This window comes from Punica granatum, chromosome 4 (assembly GCF_007655135.1).
Source record: "Punica granatum isolate Tunisia-2019 chromosome 4, ASM765513v2, whole genome shotgun sequence".
In the NCBI taxonomy this organism is placed as follows: domain Eukaryota; kingdom Viridiplantae; phylum Streptophyta; class Magnoliopsida; order Myrtales; family Lythraceae; genus Punica; species Punica granatum.
The window spans coordinates 33,127,968-33,144,628 of record NC_045130.1 but is presented as its reverse complement, the minus strand read 5'-3'; the positions used below and the strand labels follow the sequence as shown (position 1 = coordinate 33,144,628).

Sequence of the window (16,661 nt, the reverse complement as noted above, 5' to 3'; positions counted from 1 at the left end):
TCCCCATCATCGGGTCTAACTCAAACTAACTACCGTTCAACTCTTTTCCTCCGACACGCAAAAAAACGCCTTCCGACTTCGGAGACCGACTGGTTCCGCGATAAGACCCGCCGACTGCTTCGTCTTCGAAGAGAGGGGCTGTCAACCGTCCGAGAAGCCATAGTCGAACTCTTGCAGGCGAAGGAATCTGGGAAGGAGAAGATGAAGCTCAACAGGCCGTGCGCGGTGATCATAAGCTGCGTCGTTCTGCTCTGCGCTGCGAGTCAGTTAGGGTTCTGCAGAGAAGAGGAAGGACAAGGTATGCTAAGGATGAGGACCTCGAGGCTCGGAGGGATCCGCGATAGCCTGGGGAACCAGAATGGAGGCGTGATTGAGAGCCTCGCTCGCTTCGCCGTCGAGGAGCACAACAAGAAAGAGGTCGGTCATTTCTTTTGGCTCTGATCTTTGGCGATTAGCGGATGCTAGGGTTTGCTTCTGTTTTCTTGGATGCCTTGTTTGAACGAATTGGCAAACATTTCGTATCACCTTTTCCTTATTAGGGTTCACGAGAGCTGAATTTTCCATAATTTCACTTGAACATCCCTGTATATGAGTTCTTGCGTTGCAGTTGCTGCAATTGATTACCGCTTACTGTGATCTGTATCGCTTGCAGAATGCTCTTCTCGAGTTTGCCCGAGTTGTGCAGTCGAGGGAGCAGGTGGTTGCTGGCAAGCTGTACTATCTGACCCTGGAAGCAATCGATGCCGGTAAGAAGAAGATATATGAAGCTAAAGTATGGGTGAAGCCGTGGATGAACTTTAAGAAGCTGGAGGACTTCAAGTACTCCCAGGATTCCCCTTCCTTCACCACTTCTGACCTCGGGGCTAAACTAGGTATCGTACTTTTTTCACCTTGTGATATCTTGTGTTAGGCTGAATGAAATTGGTTTTGGACAAGTCGATGTGGCTGTGGGAAGTGTAGTAAGGCTTTCAATTTTGCAGTCGGCTGATATGCTGTTGAGCATATGTACTGTTTTAGTGTATTAGATGCGTGGGATGTGGTGAGAAAGCGAATTTGATTTTTATGTGCTTTACTTGCAATGCTTTGAAAGACTGGCGAAGAGAGTTTAGGCTCAGCAATTTAATAGGAGATCACTTAGATAGTTTATCGTGGATTTGATTGTCCTCCGGTAACTTGCTAGGAGTCTACCAATTGAATGTTCGATATCAGATATCGGATATATTTATAATTGGTACATATTCGACCAAACTTTATTAATTGCCAGAATTAGTCTATGGAGGTGTTTCTTCGGTATAACTGAAATAGATAGTTACAAGTAGTGTGACTTTGGAAGTATTATTTGTGGTAAAAACATCTCTTAAATCAGGTATCCACAAACTCGGATGGCGAGTGGTGCCAGTTCATGACCCTGAGGTCCGAGATGCAGCAAATCATGCTGTTAAGACCCTGCAGCAGAGGTCTAATTCTCTGTTCCCATACGAACTGCTAGAGATCCTGCTGGCTGAGGCCGAGGTTGTGACCATCATATTAATACCTTTTGTGCCTGCTATTCTCTTCTTTGATAGGGCTTGCTTGATCATTGACAAAATCATATGCACACGAAATGAAAATATTTCATTTTTTTATGCTACTTTTTGCAGACCGATTGAAGGGTTTTCTCTGGGTATGTGCAGGTAATTGAAAGATCAGTGAAATATCAGTTGCTTCTGAAGTTGAAGAGGGGAATGAAGGTCGAGGAGTTCAAAGTTGTTGTGCATAAGAATCGTGAAGGAAAGTATTATCTGAATTAGATACATCGGGTGCTTCTGCGTCTGTTAATATCTTAGCATGGAAGTTAATATCTGAAGACCGAAGCTGCAATAAATATAGTTCTTTGTGATGCTTTAAAAACCGAGAAACTGATACAAAAGCTAGTGTCTGCCAACTTCTGTATATAATGTATAAGAATGATGTTAGCTCGTGTACCTTATGCTTTTGTCATATGATTTAGCTTTCGGGTGTCTTTGTATATTTGCTTTGCAATAATATAATATTACGAGTTTACCCATAAAGGCTCGAATAAGAGGGAATATCGTCTCTCTCCTTCTGTTTGTTGTGTTCCTGGCTTCCAGCTTTTGCTGTGGAATCTGAACTAGTGGTATTGTGTAACAAGCTTGCATGGTTACATGGAGCGGAGTGGCTATTGCCCTAGTCGGCCTTTATTTCTTTTTTCCGTACATGATGAGGCCTCTGTTAATATTGGAGTTTTACTAAGTTCTTGAAATCATGAAACAAATGATATTGCATATTTTGTTAAGTTTGCAACAATGACTTGGGATTTTACAAGCTCTTGTAAGTTTTGAGAAACCAAAACCCATGATGTCTGAAAGATAACATGAAAGGCAATGCTCTCTAGCAGAACCTACATTTCGTAAGGGATGCGTTTGTACAGGTCTGAGGGCAGCCTTGGAGTAGGCACGGCTTGCAAAGGAGTCCTCATGTAAGTGACTAGCCCGGGATTCTCGGATAGGTCTATCTCCTCCGGCTTCACACCTGGTGGAGGGCTCCAAGTGAAGTGGTGCAACAGATGGCCTAGCATGGAAGTCACCAAGTTGATCCCAAGCTGGGCACCAGGGCACACTCTCCGGCCAGCCCCAAATGGGAGGAGCCTGAAGTCATGCCCCTTCATGTCCACGTCCTCCTCGAGGAACCTCTCGGGCCTGAACTCGTGTGGGTCCTTCCACACGGCTGGGTCACGGGCTACAGCCCAAACATTCACGTGGACGTTGGACCCTTTGGGGATGTCGTACCCACCAATCTTGACATTGGCATTGGCCCGGTGGGGAAGCATCAGTGGGGTTGGCGGGTGTAGCCTGAGCGCCTCCTTGGCAATGCACTGGAGGTAAGGGAGGCTCGAGAAATCAGCCTCGGTCATTACCCTCTCGAACCCAATCACCCGGTCCAGTTCCTCTTGGGCTTTCTGCTGCACCCTGGGGTTCCTGATGAGCTCCGCCATTGCCCACTCTACCGAGATGGCTGTGGTGTCCATGCCTGCTGTGATCATGTCCTGCATTGATTTGAAGTAATATCACGTCAGTCTCGAAGACTTGATTCCTCTGTTTTAATAAGGGAAAATGTTTTCTGAGCTTTTCGATGTCTCGACGATATAGTAGAGTTCACATACCCAAAGGAGACCGATGATAGTGTCCTCACTCAGATCATACTTGTCCTTGAGAGTGAGCAGCGCGTCAACAAAGTGCTGCTTGGCCCCGCCGCTCTTCTGTCGGGCGAGGGTGTGCTCCTCCATGATGGCGCGGGTGAGCCGGTCCCGGCGGGCCCCGTGCTTCGCAAATGCCTCTTCTTCCAATGGGAACATCCACCTGAGCCAGGGGATGTGCTCTGCCATTGCAAGGGACGCGCCGAGCTTGAGCCCGTTGGCCACAATCGCCTTGAACTCGAGCCCTTGCTCGTCTATCACACCCTCCGAGTTCATGAACCTCTTCCCGAACGCGAGCCTAGTGATGTTGTTAAATGCCACTGCCCCCAAGTAATTCTTCACCAACAGACTCTTGCCTAAGTTTTCTGCAACCAAATTGTAAAAAAAAATAAGAAAAGCAAGGCAAGTACTACTAAGATTTTTATGTCCAATCCATTTTAAAGATGTTATATTTGTTTTAGGAAAAAGGAAATAAATGAAAACGTAAAATCTCATTAACCAGAATCAAATTCATATTTTGATTTTACGTGGGATTCGTGTCATTGCTTCGGTTTTCTATAGATGAAATTCATTCAATTAAAAGAAAGTGGCAATGAAAGGATAAACAAGCAGTCGCACAATCAACAGGACAATCATGAGTTGTCCCTGATTAAATTAATATTGTGGAGGCAGGTAAATGAATAGAAATTAATCATAGAATGAGCTGTTTCAGTTTGATGATAAGGGAGATTCCGAGATCATTGTTGTTGAGAATATTAAAATTACCAAAAATATTAGGTGATATTTGATAATTGTATACTATGATGATGATGATGGTTGGTGTACATGTCCATGTCCAAGTCCAACCACCACGTTATGCTCACAATTGGTGCACCTAAATGATAACTACTTGACCCCCACTTTATGGCCTTAGTGGGAAAACTCCAATTTTTAATTCCACATCGTTTCAAAATAACCCCATAAGAAGATAAAAAAGAAAATCGATATGAGATTTCGAAGGAAAAGCTGATAGAAGAGAAACGTTATGATTGCGTAACATTGTCGATTCACGTCAAACTTGATGAAAACCGGCAATTCTCGATTTATATGAATAAATTAATTTCGAACTGGATGATAAATCTTGAAATTAATTTCTCACGTTGATCTTGATTTACTTGTTCATATGCTAATTATTCCGCTTTGACATCATATGATCATCGACTTCTTTGTGCAATCTACTCAACCGTTTTTATAGTTGACAATAAATAGAAAGCAAGCCCAATTGTCTCTATTACTTTCTTTTAAATGCAACACAAAGACCCACTTGGAAATATCATTTCTAAGCTCAACTAGACATTGCCGGATCAATAAATCGACCTCCAATGAGTTTCGAGAAAATTCGACGAGTTTTACAAAATCTTCCTTTTTTATAAATTCTTCTGCTCACTCAATAGCATGAACTATAATATCACCATCATCTAAAATGCATTTGTAAGTATGTCTATTGACGAGTACAACCATGTCTTGTCCTAAGCTTTTGCCACATTTTCGGAAATTCTCATCGGACGAGACCAACCGGGAGCACTAATTAGCCGACGTCGCCAACTCGCACGATACGTCAATATCTACATTGTTTTATATTGTTCTATCAAACTCCATCAGGTCAACCTCGTTCTATTGGACCAGTTCAACCTCTTTATACGGTGCGGCTTCCCATTTAGGTAGTCGACAGGTTCCCTAGAAATGCCCATGAAAATCACCTCGTACCTTCCTTCAACAAATTTTCTTTTTAAAATCTTTTTTCCCTTGATAATATTCAATTAATTCTTTTTATTGCCATATACTTTTTCTTTTTTAATTTACGTGCAAGCAATGGTAAGATAATTCTCTATTCATTCAGTGCTCTTGGCCAGAAAAAAGGTCGATCATAATTAATTAAGGACGCGCCTAAGAGATGCCGTATATAGTCAAAAAGAAAAAGGTCCAAACGAACTTATAACAATGTAAATTAATTAATTATGCGTAAAATATTTGAATAATTGTTCTTATATTCACCATATTAACAATAATAGGATAACAGTATAAATTAATTAAATTAAATGAAGAGATTATTAGAGAAGAGGAAAGACATACCAGGGTTGGTGCAGTGCTTGAATATAGACTCGACCATGGCTGTGACTTCGTCTTCCCTTATGGGCCGAAGAGCCTCAAGCCTCTTCGGCGTGAAGAGCTCGAGTGTGCAGACCTTCCTCACCTTGACGTAGTGAGGCCCGTAGTCGGCCCATATCAGGTCCTTCCCGTCCCGGCTGAACTTGGCGGCAGATCGGCTCCTGTGCCGGTCTGCCAGCTGCTGGTCGTTCTCCTTAAGCACCTCCTTGGCCAGCTCCGCGTTCGATACGATCACATTCAGGGTCGACCCGAACCACACCGAGATGATTGGGCCATACTCTCGGCACCATTCATCGTAGCACCGGAACCTCACGGGCTTCACGTCATAGAGGTTCCCGACGATGGGCCAGGCCCGGGGGCCGGGCGGCAGCTTAAACCTAAAACGTTGGTACAATGCGTAGGCGAGCGGGATCGCGAGGACGACGAGGATCAATAAGGGGAGAGCCATGTTAGGGCGAGGAAGAACTTCTAAAGGGGTGAACCAAAAGTAAAGGGTGGGAGGGAGTTTGATATATATTTGGACTTAGGAGGGGAGTTGGTGAAGTGTCATGAATTTATATTTTATTTATATAAAAATAAAAAATCTCTATGGTTCCGATTGAAATTGACGTGGATTTTTGTGTATTATATTATTTGAAGGATTCTTTTTGGGGGAAAAATTATAAATGCTTGGGGGTTGAATCGGATGGATTGTTTCAATATACAGGATCGTGGCATTCATTAGTCATTGGCTCCTGTCTATATAGATCGCCTCTCTTTTTATGGGATAAAATAGATGAACTTATTTATTGTGATCTCGACTAATTCGACTTTAATATACGTATCTGATGCCCAAAACATGTAAGGGCTAGCGTGTAAATTAAATTGACTAATAGGCTGAGAAAAGAGGTATAGGCCTCGTCTGATAAAAATAGGTTTAGATTTTGATGTTTATAGATGGGATTTTCATCGCTTATTTATTTAGAGTTTTATTTTTCCTATACAAAATTAATCGGTCTCTTTTATAATTTGAAAAGAAACTCTCACAGGCCTGACTTTGTTGATCAAAGCACTGTAACTCGTGTATTTAACAATGAGAGGGAGAGCATCTGATCACGATTAGCAAGAAGTAAGTGTGATATCACATATAATCGCTCTTATCGGAAGACCATTTCATTTCGACAAAAGATCCACTCTCAGATTTCATAACCTTGGGTTCGTTACCCCGATCATCTAGGGACGAGGAACACTAGTAATATAATGAGAAGAAAAACAAAGAGGTATAGAAAATCATATATGCTGACGTACATAATCGAATCTCGAATTTGAAGAACCTCTTAACTTCAAATGGAGAGTGAGGGATTGAAATCGTTATTGTCCATTTATTTTTTCTCTCATTTTTTTATCCAACAAGCAAGAGGGAGGGCACACATCACGTCACGCCCCACTTCCGTTCAAAGATTGGGAGACGTGTCCACACGACACAGCTCTCTGTGCGGCGGCGCGTGTGGGAGCACGCGTGGCCTGGTCTCCGGAGGTTGGTTGGTGGGAAGGGGGAACAGAGTCAACAGACACGGTCTGACTTGGAAAAAACTTGGGACTGGAGGAAGAGGGAATCAAAGGTTGGTGAGGTCAGAGGGGGCATAGGCCTCTCCATTCTCTACTATTGTCAGCCCACTGGAAATTCCAATTCCTTAGCCAGAAACAGACGACAAATTAATTGATTATTTGAATTTAAAGAATTCGGCACCCACTCACTCACGTAGATTGATTCAATTAGTTCGATACTAATTTTACTTAAATAAAATTTCGAATTCGAGTTTTATAAATTAAGAAAATTCATATTTGAAGAGTTTTACTCGTAGTAATTCGATTTGATTCAAATTAAATTAGTGAGAATTTTTAGATATCGGGACGCATATTAAAGAAAAAATAAAAAAGAAAGAATTTTGGTATAGACTCCGATAGGATAAGTGCCACTGATACCAAACATGCATGTACACTAGACACAATACGATTGTTGGGATATTTGTCTAGCCCTTTTCTTAATAGAGCGAATATCGACTCTCACTGTGTCCGAAATTTTGTTAAATAGAAACCTTATTAGTTGTGGCATGTTATGTGCAATTGATGCGGGGTTTATAAACTAAATGGACTTTCTCACCTAATAGGTTAATCTTTTGAGTTGTGCTTTCCCGTTTATTTTATAATAATAGGTATCAGAGTCAACCTCGAAGTGCTAGCCATGACCAACGTGGCCGTGATCAATGAGGACGTTGGTCATTAAGGAGGGACGAATGTTATGGAGTGAACCAATTGTAAGGTATGAAACTTGTCCCAAATTGATTGTATGTGCAATTAATGTGGGATTTGGATTGAACTCTCCCGTTTAATCTATGACATGCCATAACCTAACGGCAATTCAGATCGGACTCTATTCTCTATTGGGTCGTACATCTTACAATTGTAAGAGCTTCGGAAGAAAGCTAACGAATTCGACATGATTATACATATCGATGCGCACGGAATGGGAAAAAGCAAAGCGGTTACACATATATTTAACTTCAAGGGCAAGCAATATAAGAAGACTAAATGCAGGCATGCATATGCTAGCAATGTCAGTTCATGTTTTCTTCCCAACTATGGATATGGTAACAACCATCATATCCCATTTAGGAATCTTGATGGGCAAGATTCATGAAAGGGTTTTAATTAGAGTTCAAAATCCTACTCGATGAAAACCTCCCCGAAAACCACCATTTCAATTCCTTTGAACATCCATAAGGAGCGACGCATACTTAATCCCGGCCCACATCATTTTAAGTTAAAACATGCGTTAAATTAACGGTTTATGAGTTAATTAATCCAACCGACTCACCTGACTAGAAATTTGTAGGCTCAAACTCAGTTGCAGTAGTTATCTTAGTGTGGTCTCTGAGCAGATAATTAACTTAATCAATGTCAGCATGTGATGTGGCCCTGGCCAGAGCCAGTTAAAGTACGTGTGGAATTTGGTATTGGGAATGTTTGAGAAAATCAGTGACGATTAGGATTGGGCCATGGGGAGAGGGTGTGGTGGCCGGCGGTGGCGGCCGGGTGGTGGTGGAGGAGTTGGGGAGTGGGGGCCCAGCTGGGGTTGGTGAGGGGGGTAGGTGAGATAGAGAAATCAGTTCTCTTTATTAATTCATTAGTGTCCTTTTTTTAATCTTATTAAATTATTTTTTATCTTATAAGAATATGGATAAAAGACGACATAATATCGTAATGCGCCATTTCGCTTGATAATTAAGATATTATAGATAAAATTACTTATGCCTTATATTGAATATTAAGATTTTTATTCCGTTGTATTAACTCTATAAACCTCCCATATAATATAAAAGAGATAGTATAATCCAACAACGTACATCTGGTGATAAAAATATTTCAGGATGAATATTTATTGTGAACTTATTCATATATTTTTATTTATTATTAAGAATTTTTATATTATTATATTAGACCTATAAATCTATCGAATTATCGGAAAAAAAATATGATATGCTTTTTTTTGCGGGCAAGGCAAAACTTGCCAGTGGGTGGGATAATGGGATTGGTGGGTGCAGATTGAGCTTGACAAGGCAAATTTCGCCATGGAAAATGATTGTTTTTCTCTTTGGTGACCTAACGTTATCATCATCATCGTCTCTCCTTGTCCTTTCCTCATCCGAATTAGCAATTGCTATGTCTATCCACACCGTTTTGACTAATGCTATGGCAAGGGATAATTCTCTCAACCACAGCCATATTTGTTCTTTTAGTTGGCAATAGACGTCCCCCATTTTTTCCTTTTCTTTTCGGATGGAATTTTTTTTCCCCGGACCACAATGGAGGTGCGTGAGGCTAATATAATAAAGTGTAATAAAAGAGTATGGGTAATTTCTTATTATAAAAATCAAATATGAAATCTCTGAAATATCAGATAATGAGATTTGTTGAGTAGAGAAAGAGTGCATCTAGCAAAAAAATAAAATAAATAGTAGAGGAAGAGTGGGAGCAAAGTGAATAGAATTCTATTAACTGCGTTTTTCCTAGTGTTGCCCTCCGCGATCTTTACGTAATATGGAATGAACAGGTCCGGAGTACATATAGAGTAAGAGTTTTACATCTATATTTCACCGCAATCTGGCCAGAGCAGGTATCATACATATAGAGTAAAGGAGTGCCAACTATTATTTCTGATCAAGCTACATGAATGTGGAAGTCTTAAACCTATACGAAAAGTTAAACTTAAGTTTTAAATGTATCGGTTTGGCTCAAGTAGTCCAAAAGGTTCAGTCCGAAGCCATTAATCGAAAGTTAACGCCGTTAAGTCGGTTTATGTGATACCTCCTGATACATTTAGGATCAAGTTTAACTTTTCGCAAATAGTTTTACAACTTCCGCGTTCATTTATCCTTTTTCGTTATAAAGCTTTGTTTGTTCGGTGTGCAAATCGTTGGTTGTTTTTCAGCCAAATGAGAGGAGAAGAGTCATCCATACTCTTCGCCAGAACCTTCGAAATGGTAGGAGTTTAGCATTGCTTATGGATAAGTGATTACTTACCCAAAAGGGGGGAAAAAAGAGGTTATTTTTATGGGCTTTTAAATTGGGATATCAGCATAATTGGGCTCTAACTCCAGCATGGGCCCAAAATCAAGCCCATTAAAGCGAAAAGTTTGGTAGAACGACATTGATGAGATCGGATGTCAGCTTAGAACGGTAATGTAGGTTTGGATCTTGGAGACTGACATGGAACTTCTAAATTTGATCAGGCCGTTTATAAGCTATAAGAAGAATCCTGGCACGATTGCTGCAACTCGGTCGATAATTCAATGAACTCGATGTCAGTTATGATCAAGCACGACAACAAAATAAAGGACCTATAATTACGGATTTTTGGAGACATAGCGATTTGTTTTCATTATAAATTGGGTGCAAGAGTCTATGGAGACGTTGGTTTAATGACGTTCGTTCAAACTTCAACTTATAGTGACATGTCAGTTCTGCGTTACCATAGACCCAAATTTATATATGGTGATGACTGAGAAGGACACATCGCAAGACTTTAGATGGACGGAGACCCACGAGATTCTACCGGTGGATTCATATATGAGATGACAACTTTCTATATTTTGAGATGTGAATATCAAGCTCTCTTATTATTAAACCAATCCCTCGTCAGCGAACAATTATCGTCATTGCACGCATTTTGCATTCACACAGTGGGTCCAGCTACTTTGGACACATGTGACTAAGAAACCTACCATTTCTTTCTTATAATCTCTTATTACGTAAAGCTAATTCGCTATTATCAAATTCGTCAAACGCAGAAGTTTGATATTCTGTGTCTTTAGCTTGGTAAGTGGTACGGCTTGGCCCAGGATAGCATTTCGATGGGCCTTCATGGATGGGCCTTGACCATTGACCGGTCTTCACTGCTTTCACTCTTCTGATCTGAATTCTTTGGGCTTTTCATAAAATGAGGCTCAATGAGCCCGCAAACGTCCGTACATATCGTTAACGGTTATAGGGTCTGTTTTGTGCCTAAGCCAACTGAATCTCTTCCTGAACCGGTCCAATCTGGGGGGCGAGCTCAGCGTATCCATGGGAATTATTTTTTTTTGGATAACTCATTCAAATTTCATTAATAAAGATGATCTTATAAGGCGAAGATCACAAGAGGTTTACAAAAAGATCAGAAACAACTCCTACAACCACATACAAGGATAAACACAAGGAGACACTTATAAAAAGATACAAGATAACCCCTGCAATGTGCAGGCAATAAAATCCGAAGGTCTATCAACACTCGATTTGGCTAAATAATCCGTAAAATTGTTGAATTCTCTAGGAGAATGTTGATACTGAACGAAAGTGAAGTATTTTTCACGAACTCTCTCAAGATTTTGAACTTAGGGTTCCATGGAGAGAAGCAAATTCCCTTACCAATCCAAGTTGCAATTCTTTATAATCAGGGGGATTTTTTTTTTAATGATAAAGATACTCCCGTAATTTCTTAGACTGTTTTCTTATTCTAATTGTATTAGAATAATTATAAAAGAAAATTAATGGCTTCTTCTCAATTTTTGTTTTTCAACTAGAGAAATTGAAATCAAGGTTTTCATAATCGCGATTCTACCTAGAATCGGTTGAAGGCCGTAAAATCGTGAATCGCGATTCGAATCGTGAATCGTAAGATTCTACCTGTAATTAAAAAAAAAGCATATATATATGTAGCATACTTTTCGGGAGCAAAAAAAATCGATCCTTGTTCATTCAAATAAAAATCACAATTTCAGTACAATTACATCAGTAATTCCATCAGCACAATTTCATCAGCACAATTAGCACAATTTCATCAGATTCAGCACAATTACAACGCAAGTTGTTGTTGATACAAAATTTACAAATACAATTCAGCAGATTCAGCACAATTACAAGGAAATCAATCGATACAAGTTGTATCAAAATTTCACAATCCTTGATGTAACTATTTAACTGCAAATCAGAATTTCACAATCCTCGATACAAGTGATCCCGTTCAAATAACAAATCAATAGGGCCAAGATCGGGGAATGTTAAATGAGCATGTTGGAAAAATAATTGGAAATTGAGCATATTTACTGAGAAATAGGAGCTGACCTGGTTGAATCAATTGATTGACTACTAGTCCCCCTGGTTCACTCGAACAGTACTGATGAGTGATGACGGCGATCGTAGACTAGGGGGGGGGTGTCGGTGTCGAGGAAGGTGATGTCACTGGGCGGTGACGGCGGTCGGAGCTCGGGCACTGGGTAGAGGCAGAGGCGCAGAGCAAGCAACTGCGGAATCGGAAGTCGGACTCGGAGCCACGGCACGGACTCACGGTCACGGAGCTTCAAGCTCGTCGCCATCGTCGGAGACTCGGAGTTGGAACTACGGACTCACTGCCAGAGTAAGAAGAAAACAAGAAGAAATGGCTGCATAGAGGAGTACAGATCGTTGGAGAAATCGGAGAGGGGGTTCGGTTAGGGCACAGAGATGTCGGGATCCTCGGGGAGAAAGGGAGGGGCAAAGAAGAAAGGGAAAAGGAGGGGAAAAAAAAAGGAAGTTGTCGGGCTCAGGCCTGGGCTTCGCTTGAATCAGGCCTGGGCTTCGCCCGAATCAGAGCTGGGCTTCGCCAGTCTGGACTGAATCCGGAATCGCTAAATCGGCCCGATTCCACGATTCCGCGATCCAACTCTCGATTCACATGCGATTCTGTATTTTCCGACTCACCCCCCGACTCAGAATCGTATGCCCCTCCTCGAATCGTAGAATCGTACGATTCTACGATTCGAATCACGATTCTAAAAATCATGATTGAAATTGAACAGATAATATGAGCCAATCCCCTTGTTCTTCTTCTACTTACAATTGATCTTTTCCTCTCTTTTTTTTTTAAAATTTTATTTGCTTGGTATATTTATCTTTTCTCATCAAGAAGCATATATATCGCTATTGGTTCGCATCATGGGATAATGGATTCTCACACACACACACGCATGTATATGTATACATATGCATATATTTTTATATATACATTCATCTGTCAATGGACGTACGTCATCGACTTCCATTTGCACCATTGCCCTTTTCTAAGAAAAGGTGCTTTAATTTTTTTTTGGGTTGGGTGGGTGTGTGGGCTTGGGGGGGGGGGGGGGGGGGGGGGGGGGGGGGGGGGGAGGAGAAATATTTGGAGCTACGTAGCAAAGTAGAGGTGATGAGGAGAATTTTAGTGCATGCATGCGCACAAAAACAAAACCCTAACTTTAGCAATATATACTTATATATATATAGGAGGCTGGGGGGAGGGCCTACTTTCTCAAGAGTGCTTCAGTTCCAATTCCAAATGATGATGTTTTCCAAACTATATATATATATATATATATATATATATATGATTGAAATTCGACTCGAATTACCATTCAATACCGGAAAATTCTCTTTGCTATAACTGTATGCCCGTTTCATATTTATGATATATTTTAAGTATACATACATATTTATATATGTGATGTTCATTTTCTTTTGGTTTCCATTAACACATCGAAAATATCTAAAACTGAGCAGACACTTTGGTGACACTTGTTTGAAAATTTCTTCTGAAATCCGAGGATCTAAATTAAATTATCATCATCCTTGGTCAAGTATATATATGCATGAAAGAACAATGAAATATTACGATTTTTTTAGTGTGTACGTAAACATGATTAATATATATTACTTATCTATGGATATTTATGAAGAGAAATAACATTATTCCTTGGAGTGTTTTCCTCCGTATTGATTAATAAATATATATACACACATATATATTGGACAGAACTAAGAAAAACATTAAAAGGCGTTGTCAACTTTTTTAAGGATGCTTTGAGAATTTCAACCCACACTAAATTATGTCGCCTTCTAAGATAAATGGGTGACATCACAAGACATTGTGATATATATATATATATATATATTGAACAGAACTAAGAAAAACATTCCACGGTGTTGTCAACTGTTTAAGGATGCTTTGAGAATATCAACCCACACTAAATTATGTCGCCTTCTCAGGTAAATGGGTGACATCAAAAGATATTGTTCCGTGGGTAGATATGTATGTGTCGAATTCGCATATCATTTCTTCCCTCATAGAATATGCTGATTATTGATTAACTCCCCTTTCCCTATTCTAGATCTCTCATCCAGTCCACGTTATTTATGTGTTTATTTTTCTATTCTTTTATTTTTTTTCATATAAAGGAAACCCATAGATCTATTATATCCAAAAAGAAATCCTAATAAGTAATAAATGGGCATGAGTACACTTACGACGAGAATTGAATATGAAATCTATTAATTATCAGATGAGAGCGTATACTATTGTTGCACTATACTCTCTTTCTCATTTATTTGTATACTCTAGAATTCGAGTATTAGAAGAAGTGAAAGAGGCTGTGACACTTGCTCCAATATTATACTTCACGTATCCATTGTTTCTTTCTTTTTTTTTTAAATTTTTTACTAGATTTATGAATCTTTTTATAATAAAAATAAGTATTTAGAAAAAACTAATTTATATTATTATTAAAAAAAAGAAGACATTAAACAAGAATAACATAAGCAGGAAAATTAGATTTACGATAAAGATTGGAGGGATGCTTAGACTAACTCGAATTTTGGCTAGTTTAGTGTCTCCCTGCAATAGGACAAAGGATTTTATTTGGGAGTGCTTAGGAAGGAGACAAGAAAGAGGATATCCGGGGTTCATCATTAGATATGTGGAGAATCGAAATCGCATAATATCATGCAATTATGTCAATTATTATTAAAGAATTTGGCAAGTGATTTCCCATGCAACTTAATCTTCTTTAATCTCTCTCTACAACCACATATATATATATATATATATATATATATATAATATTAATAAATTAGTTATTGATTATTCCAACCTATCTAGAACATGCTTTTGTCATCATGAAGAGACGCTTTGACAAGATCACGAGTTTCACAACTTCTCCTTGAACTTTAGGGACTTCAAACATATCTTTTCCTTATTAGTCTAATAGTTATGCAACTGATATTCGGCTATTCTCCCGCGAATTCTGAAATCAAAATTATGAGTTCTCTCCGTAATTGTGAATTGAATGTTTTGATTCAAATTATTATGTCCAAGGCAATTTCTCAGGGTTGATAAAAAATTAATGAGTTTCCTTTTATTTTATTTTTGTGAATATCCTAGATCGAATATGATAATAACTAAGGTTTCAATTATACCGCACATGGGTAACAAGTTGTACGACACAAACCTTTTTTTTAAAAAAAAAAATTCGGTGAGAAGCATAAGATATGTTGTATTTCACTAGGAAATTCCGATACATATAATTTAATTACCTTGCAATTTATATTTTAAAATTTCAAATGTGTATATATTATATATAATTATGTATTTTTGTCTATTGAACTGATACAATTTAAAACCAACGAAGATGAAGACGAAGAAGACCTTTGCGAAATGGAGAATATAACAAACCTACATTGTGACGCTACTCCGAGGTGAACTATTGGTACACTATTGCTGCTCTTTGTCATTTTGAAGTGATCCAGATATGCTATTGGAGGTGTCTCGTATCAAGTCCAAAGGATTTAAAAGATCTAAAGACTTGAAAACGAGGATGAAAGATTAACCGAAGTTAAGGAGAAGCGTTCGACGGTTTATGTTGCGGCACAAAGTACAGAGTTGAACAAGTAGCTAATGTCGCATCGGAGGCTAGGTATGAAATTTCCTTGCGATTCCCTTTCTATTACAATGTAATTTCGTTGCAATTCAGAATATTTTCAAAGGAGAAATTATCTAAGGTGTGTGCTCACCCAAATTTTAATCTCGTCGGGGTATGCGTGCGCGCGCCTATGCAACGCGGCTTGGGAGTATCCACTTTCCCGGGGACGCGCGACGGACGCACGTGAGAAAGAGTCGCCACTTGTCATTTTACGACCCAAAAGTCGAGGGCCGGCAAGTTACCCGGATCTAGGGGTACGGAGTACACTTAATTGCTAAGGCATATGGTCTACGAAACCCGAGGTTCTGAATTCAGGGGTTCTATTACGTGCGGGCCTATATCCCGCACGCCCTTTCGGTACTCTAGTTTGCTAGGCTTGCTTTTATTGTTTATTTATCGCGTGATTTAGGGTTGCACTTGACTCGCCCGTTTTGATACTGTAAAATCGATGAATTTGATCAAGCTGGGCCAAGAACCCAAAAGATGAGTAGGCTTGTGCGTCGAGGACTCGGTTCACTATCCTAGTGTTTACAGTTCATTAGACCACGGTGGTCGACTCCCTGCGTGAACCGAGACCGCGAGTATTCGGGCTTACTCGTCTCTAGGTAGTAACGGGCCAACTTGACCGATTCGACGCTCAGACCTCTCGCTTGTCGATCGGGATCCTTACAAATGAATGAATAGATGTACAAATAAGATCCTCGCAATGTACACTCGAATAATTACAAAGTACAACTGAATAAAGTAAATGGATCCCGATCGGTTTGCATTGGGCCAATATTTCGCTCCGGCTCACCGTGTGTTTTGAATGACCGATAAATAAATTAAAGCAACGCGGGCTCAAGGAGCCGGGGGTCGGGTCCGACCGGACCAACGGATAGCAAAAGAGTCGATGGATTCTCATGTCGGCCGTTGGAGCGGTCGAGCTCCCGGGCGATTGTCTAACCTCGATTCACACACCCGATCCAAGTGGTCTTCCACATAGATACTGCTTGGAGCAAGGTGGTGGGTCGGGGCTAGACCCCATTCCG

At 40.0% G+C, this 16,661-nt stretch overlaps 2 protein-coding genes across 2 annotated transcripts; one reads left to right on the top strand and one right to left on the bottom strand.

Moving 5' to 3' along the window:
* Positions 1-60: 60 nt before the first annotated feature.
* On the top strand, positions 61-2,097 carry LOC116203828 (cysteine proteinase inhibitor 6-like). The gene is made up of 4 exons (XM_031535773.1): positions 61-417; positions 653-872; positions 1,367-1,512; positions 1,674-2,097. Exons 1-4 carry the CDS (start codon positions 202-204, stop codon positions 1,788-1,790), a joined length of 699 nt encoding a protein of 232 aa, XP_031391633.1. The 5' UTR covers positions 61-201; the 3' UTR covers positions 1,791-2,097.
* Positions 2,098-2,230: 133 nt separating this feature from the next.
* LOC116203827 (cytochrome P450 98A2) lies at positions 2,231-5,836 on the bottom strand. The gene is made up of 3 exons (XM_031535772.1): positions 5,309-5,836; positions 3,164-3,561; positions 2,231-3,046 (listed from the first exon to the last, which is right to left on the bottom strand). Exons 1-3 carry the CDS (start codon positions 5,790-5,792, stop codon positions 2,402-2,404), a joined length of 1,527 nt encoding a protein of 508 aa, XP_031391632.1. The 5' UTR covers positions 5,793-5,836; the 3' UTR covers positions 2,231-2,401.
* Positions 5,837-16,661: the final 10,825 nt, after the last annotated feature.

What these genes read in the sequence shown, in the direction of transcription:
- LOC116203827 (XM_031535772.1), bottom strand. Translation starts at nt 5,792, where the DNA reads ATGGCTCTCCCCTTATTGATCCTCGTCGTCCTCGCGATCCCGCTCGCC. An exon ending in CAAGCACTGCACCAACCCTG is followed by an intron (nt 3,562 to 5,308) that starts GTATGTCTTTCC and finishes ATTTGGTTGCAG; the next exon opens with AAAACTTAGGCAAGAGTCTG. An exon ending in CTATCATCGGTCTCCTTTGG is followed by an intron (nt 3,047 to 3,163) that starts GTATGTGAACTC and finishes AAATCAATGCAG; the next exon opens with GACATGATCACAGCAGGCAT.
- LOC116203828 (XM_031535773.1), top strand. Translation starts at nt 202, where the DNA reads ATGAAGCTCAACAGGCCGTGCGCGGTGATCATAAGCTGCGTCGTTCTG. An exon ending in AGGAGCACAACAAGAAAGAG is followed by an intron (nt 418 to 652) that starts GTCGGTCATTTC and finishes TATCGCTTGCAG; the next exon opens with AATGCTCTTCTCGAGTTTGC. An exon ending in TGACCTCGGGGCTAAACTAG is followed by an intron (nt 873 to 1,366) that starts GTATCGTACTTT and finishes CTCTTAAATCAG; the next exon opens with GTATCCACAAACTCGGATGG.